The 20,189-nt window shown below is 38.9% G+C and overlaps 2 protein-coding genes across 3 annotated transcripts in view; one reads left to right on the forward strand and one right to left on the reverse strand.

The window, feature by feature from the left end:
• Positions 1-466: 466 nt before the first annotated feature.
• Positions 467-10,446, reverse strand: ap2s1 (adaptor related protein complex 2 subunit sigma 1). Its single transcript, XM_040008991.1, has 5 exons — positions 10,293-10,446; positions 9,588-9,737; positions 9,075-9,188; positions 5,052-5,111; positions 467-4,447 (listed from the first exon to the last, which is right to left on the reverse strand). The coding sequence occupies exons 1-5, from the start codon at positions 10,293-10,295 to the stop codon at positions 4,346-4,348; spliced, it is 429 nt and encodes a 142-aa protein (XP_039864925.1). The 5' UTR covers positions 10,296-10,446; the 3' UTR covers positions 467-4,345.
• A 4,163-nt stretch (positions 10,447-14,609) lies between these two features.
• Positions 14,610-20,189, forward strand: part of arhgap35a (Rho GTPase activating protein 35a) — a 61,711-nt gene continuing 56,131 nt past the window's right edge. For both annotated transcript variants that reach the window (XM_040008986.1, XM_040008985.1), the window contains exon 1: positions 14,610-15,341. The gene's annotated coding sequence lies outside the window, so the exon portion shown is untranslated. The remainder of the gene's footprint in view (positions 15,342-20,189) is intronic.

Consider the following 20,189-nt stretch of genomic DNA (forward strand, 5'->3'; position numbering starts at 1 on the left):
CAAATCCTTTCTACTTTGTCCTGTCATTTTAATTTTTTCATAGTAGACCAGATGGATTCATAGCATATAAATCCCAACACTGATATGTATAAACTCTCATGGGGGGATGATCCCATCACTCCATTCTACACCCAAACAGGCAAGGCTGTGGGTCAGGTTGAAAGCACAAAAAATAACTTTTGCTCTTTATTTAAACCAAAAGTCCACAAGTCTGTAAATTGAGCTTTATCAGATTCACACCATGTTTAAATTCACATGTCCAGTTATAGTGATAAATTGGCATTATAATGTATTTGACTCCTGCTGGGCTTTTCTCCATGACATCTCGTAGATTCATACATGCACGTACTGTATAAGACGTCACAGGAAACCACAGTTGGCTTTTGTTTGTTTTGTTTGGGAAACTTTTGTGCCGCCCAACCAGCCAAAGGTTTGACCTTTGTTTTGTTTGTGTGGTTTTTTTGTTTTGTTTTTTTTTTTGTTTTTTTTAAATCATGCCACGTTGTACGTTCAATTTGACAGGATTCTGTTTTTAAACTTCCAAGTAATCACTTCTCTTTAACCTCTGGATATCAGAGGGGGGGATAAAAGACAACACAAAATTATTATTAGACAATGTACTCTCAAATCATCTTCATTGTTCATTGACGTTGATTGTACAAGTGGAGCTATACTGGAGGGATAAATATTTCCTCATTTGACATCTTAAAATGCTAATCAAGATCCTCCATATGTGCTCGTTTGAGCTGTAGTGTATGATTTGTAATATTTTATTTTTTATAGTCGGAACAATAATCCCTCATGCTCTATTGATAGGGCCATTCTCACCCTAGAAGACACCACCCCCATCAGATGAAGTTGGGGTTTTTTTTTTTTTTGTTTGTTTGTTTGTTTGTTTGTTTTTGTGACTATCGGTGACCCTGACCCTCTAAACAGAAAAGTAGAACAGATCCATGCCAGCAAAGTGGCCCTCTCAGTATAACTGAGACACCACATCTCCTCAGTGTATGGGTCAAATTCCAAGTTTTTCCCTTTAATATCTCCCTCTGCAGCTCTGCTGCAAAATGTCAGTTTTGTTGCACCACTGAACTGACCCAGATGTTTTCTCTTGAGAACAGACCTTGTATTACTCTAGAGAGAAACAGGGGAATTTCCACAGAAACACAGTTTCCTCTCTGCTTGTAACACTGACAACATGGTTTGTGGTGCTGCTGGAGGAAAATGAGGTTGCAAGTTAATGGCTTAGAAAATCCAAAGCCCCCGCTCTGCTGTTTAATCAAAGGCACCGCTTCTGTCTGAATCACTGTCTGAGAGCAGGTCATACAAACCAAGCCAAGAGGAGCTCAAAAACAAAGTGTGCGCAAACGTATTTCTCAAGCCTCTGTGTTGGCATACGTTCTCCCAGACAAACCATATGTGTTTAAGCTCAACTGAGCCAGCACACTGAAAGGGCAAACATGAGATCTTATAGGACATCAAGAGACAGATGGTCAAAACACATTGCTTTCATAAAATATTTGCATAGCATGATAGTTTGTCTCCTTCTGCAAGTGCACTTTTACTTTTGAATCTGTGTTTGTTTTGTTTATATGCTGTAACTATAGAATTGTACATTTTATTTTACTTGAACTGTATAATGTAATAAATATATTAATTTTAGATGTTATCTTTTTACTAAATGACAACTGAGATTCTTCATATGGTTTCATTTTTTCTGATGCTGTCAGGCAGCAACAAAAAATGGTGTAATAGTGTGATCTCATGCTGTGTGAGATTTGATTGGTTTATTGCTCCCTGCTGACGTGGAGGTAATGATGGAAGGGTGTTGACTTTGTGAGCTGTAGGTGGCCATCAGCAGCAATTCTGATCACTCGTTCACAGGCTGTCATCTATGCGCAGTTATTGAGTCAACTGTTGAATTGTTAGCCTGCATTCATCTGTATTCGCTGTACAGTTCATAAAGATAATCAGAGTAGCTATATGAACATTATTTTCTCATTTGTTCCAGTATAGACTCAATAATGTGATGAACGCAGTCCAACTCAGTTGTTGCTTAGTAATGTTATATAATCTAACCTAAATACTACTGTACATCTCAAGTAACCTATCCTGTAAATAAGATTTGTCTATTAAGGGTGAGTGTTGCTCATTGATTGTAATGATTATGCAATTCCCAGTAAACTGCTTGTTTTTCATGTAACTCTTTTCACTGGTTTCCTGAATGTTAATGCTATCAGGGATTTTTTTTTTTTTTTTTTTTACTTTGGCATTAAGCCACTGTATTCACTCGGTTATTGCTCAAGGGCGTTGAAGTGCATTGGATCCTGAACGTTGGTGACCCCCAGCCCTCGTGCACAACAACGCAAGCAGCATTTACAAATCAGATTTATAGCCAGCTGACTTAACAGACCTTGAAATTTAACAATGGGTCCTACTAGGTACATGATTCATTTACCTCTGCCTGCTTTTCTTCTGTCAAGTCATTTCTCTCAAAGGCAGTCAGGCTGAGGTTAGGATATCAGAGGACTCATATGATGAAGAGTAAATGCCCTCTGTCACAATTGTCTGGATTTATGCTCTTGGGTCGATGGAGTAATGGCCAGAGCGGTTTAATGTAGCTCAAGTGGATATATTGAATGATTTATTGATTTTTAGACAGGCTATCAAGATGACTTCATAACCACATTGCAAATTCACCGAGGGAAAGGATTGGTTTACCGCTAGATGGCGCTGATGCACTAGACAGGTTTAAATCTGAATTTTAAAGACTTGTTTTTACATGTTTCGTCAGTAGCTTTAAGTGTTGTTTTATATGAAATCAGCCCAACAGTTTTAGCAGTGTAGCATGACTACATGTTTTAAGACATCAGAAAAAAGTCAAGATCTACAACTAATAAAATCCCCTCTTCCCAGAATATTAGGTCAGATACTGAAACCTTTGCATTACTTCATCTGTTTATTATTTACACAAAGAGGGAGATACTGGTATAAGTGAACAGGAGACAGTACTACACGCATCACTTTCATCAACAAACTCACAGGTGGACAAGAAGGGAAGCAGTACATATTTCACTAATTTAAAAAAAAAAAAAAATACAAAACTTGAATATATGAAACCACCTTTGAGACCTGTGAATAGATATGGTTAAAATTAGAGTATGACCATGTCAAAGGATGTGAGTAAAAGCTTTTTTTTTTCTAAGAGGAATTTAAAATTCAACTCATTTTATGCAATGCCAAAGGAATGTATGGAAATACTGTGAGCAGGAACTATTTGTGTTCACAATATTCAACACAGGCTACACTGTATGTACACACCATACAAAGCAATTTTCACATTACTGATTTATGTAAAATATACCTTCTGTATCTAGGGATAGTTTTAAGTGTTCTTAAAAGTAACCAACCAGCACCATTTGATGTAACGAGCTGCATTAAATGACAAAGATTATTTCAAAAGCAACAGAAATCATCACAACATACCACTGTGCAACCATTGGATGTAACATGACCTATACTATTGACCACCATCAACCATGAGGACGTCTGGACAGCACAGGTTGCCATAACAAACTGTCAGAACGACACTCGTTCTAAGCACACTCCATTCAATTGAACTAGCTGTGCTGGGTCAACTGGTCTGAAGAGGTTTCCGTAGTTTGCCTGTACTCCAATCCAGATATAAATTGCGCAGCAGCCGTGATGGATATCCTAAAACTTCCAAGACCTGCTTAACATTACTTATAGAAAAGGCTGCGAGGCTATTATAACTTCTCAATGCACAGGGGTCATTATAGGCAGTCTCTATGGTGCTTGTTAGTCACAGTAGTGCCATTAAATACATGTTTAGGTTAATGAGAGGAGGGCAGAAGAGAGCAGTGTGACACTTGTTTCCACACTGCACAGAGATAGATGCAATTACTTTGTGGTTACTACAGGAATAATTCATTTCTGTGGCCACTGGCTTGTGGAAGAAGAAAAACAGAATACAGCTGAGTGTAACTAAGGCAGTATATGTAATTTTAACTTGTTGAAATGTGCTGTATAGCCTTCAAAACATCCTCACCAGTAAGACGGGTGCAGAATATTGCAACATATAGACTTGTGACAAAAGATTAATTGGACTCATATCCATATGTAAACAATATTAATCTTCTTTACTAAACACCCCCCCCTTTTCCCTTGAAGTCCCGGTAAATGTTGGCTGTGCAGAGACAGGAACATGACAAATGTCCATTTCAGACTGATACAAAAAAAATGAGCAAGATGTTTTGGGTGCCAGGGCAGCAGATTAGTATCCAGGTAAGATAGATGGTTATCGACTTTTTTTTCTTCTTCTTCTTTTTTACTCGAGTGATTGGAGCATGAGGAGCTGCTTGAGGACCTTTGTCTGACTGGTCTCCCTGATCTCCCCCGCCAGGAACATCTCATCCACCACCGTGTACACCTTAAAACACAATTCAGAGGACAGAGCCCAACACTGTGATGAAACTGAGGATATTAAGATGATTCAAAACAGAGTACAAATATCACAAAGTAGTCATCCAGCCTGCTATTTGTCATCATTGTGTAAAAATAACCAGAGTGACAAAGAAATTAACCTGACAAGATGAGTCACTCTTCTTTCCATCACCTGCTTTTCTCAGGTGTGTTGTAGTTTGTGAAAGAGGTTGTAGTTGTCAACAGCTGATTTACCTTATTTGTTGGTTTCTGGCCATGTCATACATGAGCGGTGTTAGAGTAAAGCATGTGGGCGGATGTTCACATGCTTTTTAGGTAATTAGCAATTAACACTAACGGCAGGTGGGGCAAGGGAGTTTAAGCATTTATGAAAAGAAAAAAAAAATCCACCCCCACTAAAGTAATTAAGATCAAAAAGAAGAAAAAAAAAAACAAACCTATCTGTGATTATTATATCAGTTACCATGGCACTATACTAAAAAAAAGCACTTTCAGAGCTCTCTTTTGTCCTCCTCTGTTCAAGGTCTTTTTAATTGGATATCAAGACTCTTAAAAACAAAAGGGAAGAATTCACTTCTCAATATGCTTACCTTGTAGAAGTTGAACACAAGGTCCAGCTCACACACATTGTGGAAATACTCATTCAGCACCTTCCAAGAAGCAAAGGAGCAATTGAAAATACAGACTTTCAATTCAATCAGATAAGAATCCAAACAGACTACTTTAGTAAGACACACACACACACACACACACACATATCTTAATGTGATACACTAGTGCAGAAATTATGTGATGCTGTAGCAGCAGCAGAATCCACTTGAAAACCATGTAATACACTTATATCTACTACATCTAAAATGTGGCCATTTAAAATTAATGTGAGTCTGGCCTCATCTCGTTTCCACAGGAGATCATTTCGAGCAGTGATACGGTTTCATTTACAAAGCCAGAATTACTGACCCCTTGTATTTGCTACAATGAATGTTAAAACCAGCCTGTGAGCAAATCCTGCTGTGAGCTAATGGAAAGTGTGGCATGGTATCTTTTATGAGAATATTTTCACTGACTAAAATAATAATAATTTTTTAAAAAACCCTTCATTGGAGTTTAGATGGGGCTTTATGTAATAACAAGCTTGCCAGCTAGAAAGTAAGACAGCTCATTTTGAGAATACCGTAATGTGCATTCCTTCACAGTCAAACATTACATCAAATGACCTTCACTCCCGGGTGCTCTGGACAAAAAAATGGTCTACTGTTTGTCTTAGCTAGTGGCAAACACTAGATTGTACTTTAAGCTCACAATTTCAATTGCTACCACATCATTTAAAGACTAAATGATTAGAAAAATAAAGAGATGTTAAACTAAGCTTTAGAGGAAAGCACACTCAAGCTGACTGATGTGTCCAGACAATCACCGTGATCTACCTATGCTCTCTAAATCACTGATTAAACTAAATGCTTGATAACAAAGGGGTTCAACCATTTTAAAAATAACTATCTCATATCAACTGTTGATTAAAGTCCATGAAGGCAGCATAACTTGTCTCGAACCTGATGCACCACTGAAGACTAGATGGGTAAAGTTAGTTCTGTATCTGTTTAGGTGTTTTAGGTTCAGAGTTGCTCAAAATTAAACCAGCGACATTGAATTTTGGAGGGAATTCTGACAGCAGTTTGAGGGCATTCATTAGTTATGGCTAGTGGTGCAACGGATCACTATTGATCCGTAATCCGAACCGATCCCCACTCCACGGTTCGGCACGCACATGATCCGAAGGTTCGAAAAAGAAGAAAAAAAACGTATGTGTGTGGTGCGCGTGGTCAGTCTGTCGAGCCGTAGTTATGGCCAGCGCTAGCGGTCCAAGTGGAGGAGCAGAGGAGTTTGCGGCGTTTAAGCAGCCATTTGCTGCTCAATCCGTCCGGGCTAAAGCTATTACAAAAGCTATTGGGGTGTTTAGCTGCAGATGTGAGGCCGTATTCCGTTGTGCAAAACAAGGGGTTTAAACTATGATGAACGTGCTTGAGCCACGCTATGATATCCAGTTGCGCGTCCACTTCAGTGACAAGATCGTTCCAAGCATTTATGAGCAGGAAAAGTCTAAAGTTATGCCCTTGTGTTTATAGCAGGTAGGTCTTCTCTTGAGATGGCATGTGGTATTTAGTTATGTCTTTGTGTGAACATGCCTTTTTTAAGCCTAACGATAAGGTGAATGTTTTGTGCTGTGACCTTTAGTGTTTTGGAGAAGTTGGTCAGTTTCATTTGGATCACTTGCAATTGTTGCTGGCCAGGTAATAATGGTAACTGTGGTGTTAAGCAACAATTGTTGCTGTGATCAACGTGGGGAGTGATACTGAATTTTGTGGCTATAGTAACCTTCTGTGGTATAGAACCACTTGGTATGTGACTATTTATGTTGTGGGGACAACAGATCACTTCTGTTTGAGATTATTAGTTACTACTATTGGTTTCAGTTGCAAACATTTCTGAGTAATCATTTTGGTTTGCGGGTGTTATACTCCAATTTGGGTTGATCGTATGTTACTATCGTGTATGCAGTGTAGCAATTTGTGTGATCTTCATAATGATTAAATCCATTTAAATTATTTTAAAAGGACTAAGTTTTTCTGTGTAGTGGTCAGACAGTAGTTTTCTTAATATGGGAGTGGCTGCAGCTCAGGAGGTAGAGCAAGTCCTCTACTGATCGGAAGGTTGGTGACTGGTTTGATCCCTGGCTCCTCCAGTATGCATGCCAAATGCCAAATGTGTGTGATTGATAGATAGAAAGGATTTACGCACAGAAGAAAGTGCTTGTGTGAATGGGTGAATGAGGCATCTATACAGCGCTTTGAGTGTTCTGGGAGATTTTTGCTGGCTTAATCTTCTTTCCAGGGTTGATTTAGCTTGATTGGAATAAGTATGCCACCGTTGCAAGGCACACATATTGTCCTGCTTTCCCTATTTGTATTTCAGATCTAGGATATCAAGAACCAGAAGACTCCAGTGGGGTCTTTTCTTTATTTGGGGATCTTGGAGGAACCTTTTTGAGTAGGGGAGGTGGTACACCCATCTGAAACCTCTACTTGTCTTGCAGTGACAGAGATTGGATAAAGCCATGCCTGAGGTTGGCTTAGGAGGATGGCACTTCTTGTGTTTATGCTCTCTGGCCTTTCATTTTTTGCTGAAATTTTAAGTACTTTAAAATAAAATCAGTGTTTTTAGAAACTCTGGGATCAGCCTTCATGCTGTGACTTTTGAGCCAGGTCATAAAATAGTGCAATACTGCCTTTTGGCACTGCAGTGTATCTATGTGGCAAGGCGTTATCAAATCTATCAATATTTTAACGATAACATTTTTTTCCAGCATGGTATAACACTAACACTAGTCAAAAATGATACACCCAAGACTGTAAAATGAATGTGACGTAAACATAGCTTTAATAGGTTCTGGAATTTGTACTGAAATACAGCGTCATGCTAAAAGTTTAAACTATAGATACAAGCTGTGGTATGAGTTTCGGCTAAGTCAGATTTATAGAAAACAATCTGACTTCACTAAAAACTATGAATAAGTTAAACTTTTAAAAATGCAGAAATTCAGGTAGCACTTTATTCTGACTTTAAAGCATCCTTTATACCTGAGTTATTTGAAATCCAGAATGGCTTTCACATTTGGGAAACAATATTATAATAATGTAAAAACTAAATGATGTGCTCTTCAGAAGCAACAGATAAAAAAGAAAACATATCATCTTTTAAAATTGGACTTATGTATGCCATGGAAGAAAGGGTTTATATCTGCATAACTACATTTGATATTTAAATTTGAATTTCACAGGTTGAATTATTTTATAGATACTTGCCTACTGGGAATATGCTTCAAAAATAGGGCATTCTATAGTATAATGTTGTAGTTCTATAGTTTTATGCAGATTTTATCAGCAGGAAGTCAGATCACAGCATAGTGGATCTCTGCTACCAATTCAGTTTTTACAATTGTCCTCTATTATGTGGAAGGTAAATACTTGAATAACAGCATCATTATGTGGGCAGAGGAAATATATCAAAATAAAGATATTTTTGAAAATAAATGGCAGAATTTAATTGCTGAATATGGGATGCTTTGAGCCAGAGTGAAAACTGAGAATACCAGTGGAGACTAATGAAAGAAGCAAGAGGGGATTTTGTTTTTCTTCCTGTTCGCTCTGTTATGTAAAGATTAAAAAATAATATTGAAATATATGTGCATTTAGCTATAAATGTATATAGGCTGGTAAATAATACATGGATTCTGTTTAGCTGTACATAATAATGCTTAACTAATTTATATTCTTTATTTTCTTTTCCTCCGCTTCTTTGTAATCCAGTTTATATTTTTTTTACTTTTTCACTTCCACTGTATATACTTAAACTTTAACTACTAAAGACTTTTACTACATATAATTTTACTGCAATCCTTACAACCCAGAGAAGTTCTAAAGGAGCTCCAAGCCAGTGAAGGATGATAGCCTCTGAACAAAATCATTGAGAGACATTCTTGAAAACCATCAGACCATGACAACTAAATTATCATAGCTCACTTACTAGGTCTATATATTGTGTGTTTCATGTACCTCTACAAAGTTGTGGATTCCCTCGAGGTACGCCAAGTTATTATCAGTCACGTCCACACAAATACAGAAGTACAGACCAGCATACCGTCTGTAAATGATCTTGAAGTTCCTGAACTGTGAGAACAACAGAAAAATCCTCTTAAGAGCTTAATCTTGCATATTATGACAACAGCAGCAGATTTACCAGGGCTGAAGCTCCCACGGTACGGTAAAACACACCCAGTATGCATACATTCATACTGATTTTTTTTTAACAGCATTAAAAACCTGATCCATTAAAGGGGTTCTTTTTTCATGTGATGTTGTATTCCACTAGAATTTCATTCAGTTATCATATAACATAGAGAAAAAAAACATGTTAAGAGATAATGCCTGCAATATCTATATAGTGAAGGAGCTGGGCCAGCTGTGTCATTATACAGGATTAGAGAAAAGAGGTTGTTGTTCTAGCACGTCAAAGAATCGTTTGAAAAAAGAAAATGTGGGTACATGCGGCACTGCCTAATCCCATACCTCCACAAAGTTGGTGTGCTTGGCATCTCTGACAGTAACGACAGCATGCACTTCTTCAATCAACTTCTGTTTCTCATCATCATCAAACTGCATGTACCATTTGGCCAGTCGTGTCTTTCCCGCTCGGTTCTGGATGAGGATAAAGCGGATCTGTAAGAAACAAGACAAATAAATAAATAAATTTATCTTTCTTTACTTGTCCTTAACATCCAATATTAAGCAGTTTGACACTGACATTATTATGAAACTCCCAGAAATGACTCATTAGCAACACACAATATAATCTTACTTTGCCTATTAGTAGCTGTCGTACATAATATAACTTTGGAGATACTTACCATTTAGGCATCCAACTATTTTAATATGTAAGATATATTACAAGTAACTGTAGCTACTCTTAGCTTATCTACAGCTTATCTACAGCTTATCGACAGTTAAACATAGTGTTAGCTAAACCACACCCATTCATTTTGACAGCATCGTTTTCGGAGAACTCGGCAAAGTAAAATCGATCTATTTCAGTAAACTGATAGTTGTTTGGTAAAACATCTTGATTTAAAATTGTTGGCGTCCCAGTTAGCTTATCGTTTTCTACTCACTGAATGGAATAGCCGATCTGGCGAACTCTCAGATGCTAGCAACCAAACGACAAATGCTACTGACATGAGAAGAAAATACAACATAGTTCGTTTGAGACATATTTACCATTTTCGCCTCCCAAATATGGACCTTAGAGACTCCAAAGCAGCAGGTTCCCAAGTAAGTGTGCAATAATTTTCACATTAATACATCGATATTTTATGACCGCTCGTCCGCTATCTTCTCCAAGCTAATAGGAAGTGGCAAAACTATGGCTGCGTCACGTTGCATGATGGGATTGTAGTTTTTCCTGTCACATTTAGAAGCAATGGATTTTAATATAGAACTACAACAACCAACATCACTGTGTGGCGTCTCGTATTGAGTCGTGCAGTGGATCACATGAGAAGCAAAGAGCCCATCTCTCTAAATATTTTTGTAGTTTTTCATGTTTGTTTCAGGTTTTATTCTTTTCTGAAAGAACTACCGGAAGCACTTCCTGTGGAATAATTTCATAAGTATTGCATTTAACTTGTTATCTATTTTTATAGTATCCTAATACTATAAAATTGATTTTTAAAAATATGTCACTGTTCTCTTGGGCAATTTCCTGTCAGTTCTTAGACTGGTTAACACTTCTTCTTTTGGCTGCTCCCTTTAAGGGTCGCCATAGTGAATCGTTTACCTTCATCTCCTATCTCCCCTTGCCTAGCATACTCCTCTGTCACACCAGTCCTCTGTATGTCCTCCATCACTACATCCATTAACCTTCTCGAAGATCTTCCTGTTGTCTGCCTACCTGGCAGCTTCATATTTAATATCCTTTCTCGAATATATCACCTATCCCTCCGCCTCACATGTCCAAAACATCACACCCTTGGCTCTCTAACTTTATTTCAAAAGCACTTCACCCGAGCTGTCCCTCTGATATACTGATTTCCTATCCTATCCCTCCTGGTCCCACTCCCAATGAAAATCTGAGGATGTTCAACTCTGACTCCTGTCTTTTTGTAAGGGCCACCATCTCTAAACCATACATCTATATCTTCCCTTTCACTCTTGCCGCTATCCATCTGTGACAAATCACCCCTGACACTCGTCTTCACCCACTCCACCCTGCCTGCACTCTATTCTTCTTCTCTATTGTGCACTGTCTGTCACCTTCACTGTTAAATCGGTCTCCGTCTCATTCACACATGTCTATTCTGTCTGGCTTCTATTGACTTTCATTCCTCTTCTCTACCGAGGATACCTCCACTTCTCCAGGCTCTCCTCCACGTGCTGCCTGATCTCACTACAGATCACATCATCATAGCCCAAAGAGACTTTTGTCTGCTCTATTTGTTTATACACATGGTGAAAATTGCTCACATACAGACTTACTAAATGTAAAAAAGTCCCCAAACATGATAGTGTATTTTTCACATACACAGTTAATCAAACTGTTTTATTTATATCCACTTAATTATATTAGATTATTGCGTATAATTAGCATAAAGACATACGAACAAAAAGGAAGATTTGTAGAATACAAAAGATTTATACCCAAACTCATTACAGGCTGAAAAGTAGCAATAGCCTATATAACTTATTTGCACCCTCTTGAGGTTACATTATTTTTGGAGGTTGTTTTCTGCAGAGTCAGAGTTTGTTTACTGGTCTGCCTGGGCAGCCAATTCACCGCAGAACATTGCCCAGACAGCTTGGACAGCTTGCCTCTGTTCTGGGTGTTTAGGGAGTCAGAGGTGGGGGGGATGGGGGACTGTGATTGTCAGGGATTGCACAACTGTGAGTGGAGGAATGCGCTGCCCTTGGGACTGAGACATATTTTAGCTGCAGATACAACGAGGACTGAAAGTGGGATGGAAAAAAATAATAATAAAATGAAAGAGGAAACCAACCAGTGATTAAACAAAAAGTGCAGTGTTTTTCTTCTGTATAATGCTTGCAGCTGTGTTTTGATTCTGTCGCGTATTATTTTAGAGTAAAATAAAAATAAAATTTGCCATGGTGGTTATATAAGAATTATATGCATAAGCAGCACTGCATAGCAATGTTTTGTGATAGTCGCAAGACCTTGGCCTGTTTTAAAAACAAGTGGAGGTAGGCGAAAGGGATGTAAAACAGAGGCACATTATTCAACACACACTTTGACCCCAGCTAATCTTGGTCCGTGTGATTGGGGTCATGCAAATATTGCTGAGAACCTAGTGAGTAATGCAATTGGACAGAAGCGTGTGGACTTACTCAAACACAGGACAGTGCACCTTGAACCCTGTTTGACTGTGTATTTAATGATGGGTCACAATTCAAGCTTGTCAGGACACACATAGTGCACATTATGTACTTCAATTTAATAACTTATGTAAGAACAACATAATTTCTTTCCTATTTTTTTTATTACAAATGATTTTCTGCTATGTTTTGATTCTGCTATCCAACACTCCAGGAGGTTGACTACAGTAATAACCTTTAAACACGATGCCTCTATTCTTTACAAAGGTTTAGTCTTAAATATCCCCTAAAATGCCAAATTCCAGTTCAAAACAATAAATTGAGTTCTACGGCCACACAAACTATTTGTTTTCATATCACACACAGTTTAGATTACCAGATCGGAATTGCATGTTCTTGAGAGTTCAAGGAAGGACTAACAGGGAGAGAGAGGAAGCGAGTGAATGAGAGAGAGAGAGAGAGAGAGAAAGAATTTCAAGAGAGGGTCTCACTGCTAGACACTAAACATCTGTTTGAGCTCTTAGTACAGGCTGTTGTCTTGTACAACACTGCAGATATTTCTCCAATGTATCTCAACTCTCTGCCTTAATTTTTAAAATGGCTTTAATCAAAGTAGAAAACACTTCACAATAACTCTTGACAAGCACATAACTCAGCGAACAACACTTATAATTAGGACTAACCTTTAAGATGATTATTTTTTCTCAGGAAAGGCATTAAACATTTCCTCTCTCTGCTGTTCAATAACAGTTTAGGTGGGAGTCCTTGGGTGAATGCACAACAAATCTTTCACAAATGATTCAGCCATTAACTATTTAAATCTATTAAGCAACAGTTCTGTGCAAAAGTCCTCAGCCAATGATCAATGCTAAGTGAACCACCTAGTATTGACCTATGAATGATTCAACCATAAAAAAGGAACCTAACTCAAAAGATGAACCACACCTGGTTTTCTACACATAACAGATATCAGAAAAATTAGAGACTAATTAAATTTGTTTCTTTAGACACTTTTGTTACTAGCAGTCTGTCACAATCAAATCATTTTGTAATTAGTTCCTCTCTTCTTAAGGTGGCTGTCAAGAAGCCATTCCTAAGGAAAGGGAACAAGAAGAAAAGATCAGTGGCAACAGGAGTGACGAATCCACATTTGAAGTTTTTCTCAGTTGAAATCATCATCAGTGTGTGTAGAGGAGATCAGGGCAGGGGTAAAACAGGAAGTGTCTAGAGTATCAGCAAAACATGGTAGAGTGTTTGTCATGGTTTGGGTCTGCAGTTCAGCAGCAGTGGTGTGAGGGATCTGATGGGAACTGATGAAATCCTGAATACAAAAATATAGAGTCAAACCTCAAACACACTTCCAGCGCAGTCAAAGGATACCTAAATTTAAAAAACACATATGGGAACTCTACTGACGTCACTCATTAGAATAGTACAAACTTTGTTTTTGCCTTATATACTGTACTTATATATACTTATATACTGTATTTCCACATATCCTTACAGATGTTTCAATAAATCGCTGAACCTATTTCCATTTTCCTGGCAAAATATAAAGAAACGAATGGGTTATTCATGACCTTTGCACAGTGTTGTATAACTAATGCTTGAATCTGTCCAGGGAAATGGTGGTCAGTTTTGCAAGGAAGTGGTATGGGAGCTGTGGGGCCATGAACGCAGATGGGCCAAAATAAAATAAATTAATCACAGTCATGATAATATAAACACATTTCCTTTTTATGCGTAGAAAAAAATAAATAACCGTTTCATGTTTAACAGTAATCCAAAATGAGACATTAAAGACATTAACCCCACTTTGATACAACTCACAAATAAGTCCATGTTGGACAACGGAGCTAGTTTGCTGTTCTTCAATTAAAAATAAAAGAAAGGGCTATAAAGAAATGAAACTAGAAAGTAACAGAAATAGTTAAAGTAACTAGAAGTAGCTGGTTGCTAGCTAAAGCATAGTCACCCTTTGTGTGCGTGTGTTTTTTGTTGTTTCGAATATTTTCGAATATCTCTTTAATGTATTCAGCATGTTATACGTCAACTATTTTTTATAGTTTAAATATACACACGTATGGAAGAGTATTATGATGGTTCATTTCAAATAAATTCACTGTTGGTCTCGGCTTTCTAGTCACCATTAGCTACGCCTTAATAGTGTGGCGGTGAGCAGCGTATCATAAAGAGTCTGCGTTTGTTGTAATTGTGTATATTTACCGCTGGGCGAGAGTGTCTCTCTGTGAAGAGCATGCCGCCATTACTGGGAAGCTGGGGAAAAAAATAGACTTAAACACAACGTCACACATTTATCCTGCAAGGGGCTTAACATCAGAAAGGGAAAAAACACACACACACACACAAGGCTTTCGTACGAACTGTTGTACTCTTCCAACAGCGGCGCTTTTTCTGTAAATGAAGGCTGATCCTTGCGGTCGCGTTTCCTGTGGACTCTTTTTTTTTGTAAATTTTTGACACAACAAAGGAAATAATAATTGGTCAAAACAACGTGGTGGTGAACCAAGAAGGGAAAACACACCGAAACAGCGCTTTCCAACGCCGGCCCCCCTTTTCTCCTCCTCGCAAGACGTTTCCAGCCGTGGTGAAAAAAAACTGAAGTTGAGCAGGATTTTTTTTTCCTGCCCTTTTCCTTACTAGAATTTACTTGTATTTTTTTTTTCCAGACTGGGAGAAAAGACAAACCATCTATGTATCTCGTGTCTGAAAACTTCAGACTGATGTAAGTGAACACCCTATGTGGGAAGCAATGGACAGACAGCCTGTTTACTGAAAAGGCGGAAAATAATCGATGTGAGAGCTTGTAGGGAGTGTTTTTGTCTGGTTTTTAAAGTATTTCCCCGGCTGCGGGTCGCAGAGGAGCACGGAGAGGAAGAAAGGAGCGGACAAGAGCAGGACACAAACGGGAATGATATGGTAGGTAGACTGTAGCTTTTCGGCCACGATTGTGTGTGTGAGTCAGTGTGAATAAGCAGTTTTTAGACCTAACTAGTATTGGCAAAGGGCATTTTAAGGCGTTCACCTGATTTTACTTCTCCTAACATTGCAGCTTGGGTTGCAGTGAAGTGCTGCGAGTAACAAGAAACTGGGAGTTAACCCCAGTCCCCCTCCCCTCCACGGGGGCTGGCTTGATTTGAAGCCCGTTAATAGTAATCATAATGACTGCGTGATGATAAGAGTGTGTATTAAAATAAAATGCGTTCTTATGCAGGTTAGGGGTTAACGTGTGTTTGTTTAAATGGGACGTTTATATAGGAGAAAGGGACTGAGGGGGGTGGGGGTCTTAAAAATGGATCCTGTCCAAACCTTACAATTGTTTGGACAACAACACCTGGAATGCATTGGTCTGTCAGACCTGGAGAAACTCCAGGCTATGTCTGAACGTAAGGGACAAACAGGACTTGAAATCGGGTTAGAGCAGATAGGATGTTTGGGAGAGGCTGAAGATTGTTAAACAGTTGTGTCACAGCATGTTTGCATGTTCAGTTTATTTCTTACTATGCTCTGCTTTAAAAAAAATAGACTTTTAATGTTTTAAAAAGCTTTGTTTATTGTAATTTCGTACATTTAAGTCGTGTTTAGGGTCTTAATATACTACGTTTTCTTCATGAAAATATATTTTAACCTTTATTGAATGTATCATTAACTTTGTAAATGCCAAAGCTGCACAGGGCTGGCTATTTGATACAGTTGGCTAATGCCTGAGGGTACCTGTACTAACTTCCTCATTTCCTTTACTCAACCTGTAACACAAAAGGCTGTGTTCTTCCTAGAAAATATTTAAAACCTTTCAAGTTATTTCTCACCAATCTCAGGTGAGGATATTTATGTTGGCTCACTGAATGTGGAATGTCCACTCCTTTGTCCTTTAAGTTCTGGGCTGGTTAGGGTGACCTAATGGAGACAATTAACACTACTAATCTATTTTTATGCCAGGACTAGTCACCAGTGTGCCACAGCCTAATCCTGCAGCAAAGTGGTCACTGCCCTGGAAGCCACCCCCTTTTCTTTCTTTCTTTCTTTCTTTCTTTCTTTCTTTCTTTCTTTCTTTCTTTCTGTTTTTTTTTTGTTTTGGGGGGGTTGTGAGTCCTTCCACTGGACTTTAGTGCTTTTAATTCAAAGAGTGATCCTTCTACATTAAAGACTGACAATGGCTGATTTTAAAGCATGAGATCTCTGTATAGCTTTATGACGTTGCCTTAAAACAGAGTATCCATTGGTTTGGTCTGTGCTGCTGTGTCATTGCCAGTTAAAGGAGACATTTTAAAACAGGAACCTTGATAATGGGTATGTGCCTTTGGTATCGTGCATCCTTTTCAAGCAAGTAGGTTGAAGCACACATTTACTGGCTGTGCTTGAATATGTGCTTTTTGATGAGTTTTCCTCCCTTTGATCTTAATCAGCCTTGTCAGGAAGACCATACTAAGGAGGAAACGCACACAGACTCGTATGCAAAGTTTTCTTGGTAAGACGGTCTCTTTGCGCTCAGGTAAATGCATTAGCAGCTGTCAGCACTTCTGTTCTGTGCTTGATTGGGCCCTTTGCAGTGCAGTCACACCTCTCCAGGAAGCATCTTCTTCCCCTAATAGCCGTGCCATTTGCCCAGGCAGCAGGCTAGCTACCAGCATACCCACTCACCCCTGTCAGTCTGTCTCTGGGATCATGTTGTGAGTCCTGGGCTTGAACATGTTCCCGAGATTAGAGGAGAACAGGCTTTGTTTGTCAGCATGTAGGCCAGAGATGAGAATGCATCCTTTGATGAGGACACTGTTCTGTCCCATATTATGTGAACAGATAAATCCAGGGTTTTTCATGCTTTGTAATAGAAGCAGCATAGGAACACTTACTCCTTACAGCAAATCTAAGATGTCAGCTCACTTGTTTTCTCAACAGTGGACCGGGGGGGAAAAAAACGAGGAAAGGTAATTAGAAATTACCTGAGCCCTGTAGTGTGAAACATTACTTAATTCACTAAGCTAAGTAGTGATTAGTTTATTTCAATAGGGCGAAAGTGTCTCGGGCTTGTAGCACAGCACGGGCCGCTTTGCAGTGTCGACCCAGACTCTTAGATTTCTACTGTGCTGGCTGAATTAAATGGTGGACTTGCACCTGCTCCAGTTTTACTGCTTGCATACCTGTCAGAGTGAAGTTACTCCACCTGCCAAGCATGGAAAATTTTTTCCTACTCATCAGAAAACGCGTCATTCGCTAAATCTCTTTCCTCTTGTATTACAAGAGAGGGTTGCTTGCGAGTCACTGTAAGTCTGTGTTTGATGGAGAAAGGAGCTAATTATAGCGGGCAGCTTTGGAGTTTGGTAGACCAGATTACAGTCACTCTCCTCTCAATGACTGCCTTGTTCTAGTGGCTGATTATTAGGCAGAGAGAAGTGCATTCTGGGATGATTGTATCTGAATTTCCATTAGAAAGTGTGCCTGCCTCAGTTGAACTGAGGTTCTCTTCTCTCCCCTCTGTTTCGGCTCTCTTGCTCATTACAGATTTGCAGATGGGCACAGGCTGATATAAAGGCCTCTGTACTGTGGCCCTGTTCTGTTCCAGAGCCAGTTTAGCTCTGTACCCTGATTGACCAATTTATGTACGAGGGAGATGACCCTGTTTTGAGGGAACAAAAAGATTAGAAAGTATTACTAATATTTCTATTCACTGGCCCTTTTCAACAAATTAGTGATCTGAGAATTTTAAGTTCAACACAAATAGAATAGAATAGAATAGAATAGAATAATCCTTTAATTGTCCCACAAGGGGAAATTTGGTTCTAACAGCAGCCAGAAAGACACATATACAAACAAACAGTATACAGGACACAGAACAGAAACATACACAATTTTTATTACATATTTACATTAAGGACAATAGTTACTATAAACAGAGTACTGTACAGTTATTAAATTAAATAAAAATAACTACAGATAAGAGGCAAACCAGGTTGTAGTGCGAATCGGTTGATTAACTTATTGCAGTTACAGCACAGATGTAAACATCTATGTTTGTTGGCAGCAGTTCTGATTGTACAGTCTGACAGCTGCAGGGAGGGTTAGGGTTAAATCCATCATTGTTGGACATTTCTAGATAAAAATAAGGGCTATGGATGTGAACAGTGGTTTGAATGGTGGCTGTACGGTTCTATTGAGGTACTTTAATATTTAAAAAATATTAATACAGTGCTGACAATGTTTGAAATTACTGAGACCATCAAGGACCACAGAGGAATGGTGACCTCTGGACACGAACGGCCGTGTTTTCTCTTTTGCAAATGCAATTAAACAACAGAAGGACAAGAGCTGTGGAGCCTGAACATGAAGGGAGATCTTTAGGAACGAGGGAAAGTGAGAGTGTGATGCCACAAAGTGGGTTTTCAGTTTTTTGTTGGGGGGCCGCTACAAGGATGTTTGAGTAAAGCAAAGTGTGAACAAACTGCTGCCAGTTTCTGCTTCAGGCTGTGTTCCTGGTATGTGCCCTTTCAGCTTTGTGCTCAGGGATCAACCAATCAATGGCAGCCATAAGTAACCCTGCTGCTTGGCTATTGGACACAGCTGAATTCCATGACTCAGCATGGCCGTAGATAAGATGTTATGATTGAGGCTCTGCCAATAAAACGAGGCCACTGCCCGGAGTTCAATAGGTTGGACTTCTGCTTCTATGATTGCACGCACAAAGTTTGCACCACCTACACACACTGCCAACATGGTTCTTATCCTTAAAGTTCTCTGAGGTTTGCGGACTGTGCAGGGCGCTAGCTTAAAATGAGAGATTTGTCATGCATAAATACACGCTCCATTGGATTATCATGTTAAGGGTATAATGGCCTCTGATGGTTTTTGGATGAGTCAGTGTTTATACGGTCTGTTGAAAGCCTGTAGACATTTGAAACCTCTCTCACTCAAAAAAAAAAAAAAAAAAAAAAAAAAGCAACAAAAAGACTGCTCTGAAATCCACCTACATAAGTATTAAAGGATAACTCTGAGCATGTTTGCAATCTGTGGATGCATACACGCTCACACGCTCACACTCATTTCCCACACTAAAGCAACACTCGGTTTTCATTTTTGTCTTAACCTGTCGTGCTGACCTAGCCCTCATCTCATTCGCAAGTCCTAATGCCTTATAACCAAAATTGGGCTGGAGTGAGCAGGAGAAGTCTGTGTTTGTCATTGTTTGACTTTTTTTTTCTCTTCTGGAGCTTCTCCCCCCGGTGGTGGTCCTGAATTTCCTGAAGGAAGTCCACTCACGATGCCTGGTCATGTGTTTATGCAAGGGGGATGGGGATGGAAGGCCAAAAGGAGTGGATAGGGTGGAGAAGAGGAGAGCTGAGGGTCAAAGGTGAGGCTAGGAGTTAGAAAGTGGCAACAATGGAGCCAGTTTCGTTCTTCCTTTAAGGAAGAATGGTGGCAAAATGGGAAGAAAGATTGGCTGTTTGTTAGAAAAAATCCAGTATGGTAGTAGAAAAAAAGATCAAATCCTGACCAATCAGCTGTCATGACTATTCTGGAGAGATATAGACAAGTCTTAACACAGACCCTCCTTTTGAACTAGTATTACCGAAAAGCCAAATTAGAATTGAGCCTCATTCAGTAGTACTTAAAACGTCAGTGTTCCAAGCACAAAGACAGTAGCATGTGTACATGTATTATAAAAAAAAATCTACCAACTTAAATATTTAATCCATATATTCAGTATAAAATAGTTTTAGTGAAAGATTGTCTGTCTTTTTTAAGTTAAACAAAGTCATTTTGATTAATTGGAGC

This window comes from Simochromis diagramma, unplaced genomic scaffold (genome assembly GCF_900408965.1).
Source record: "Simochromis diagramma unplaced genomic scaffold, fSimDia1.1 OVJJ01000344.1, whole genome shotgun sequence".
Classification (NCBI taxonomy): Eukaryota; Metazoa; Chordata; class Actinopteri; order Cichliformes; family Cichlidae; genus Simochromis; species Simochromis diagramma.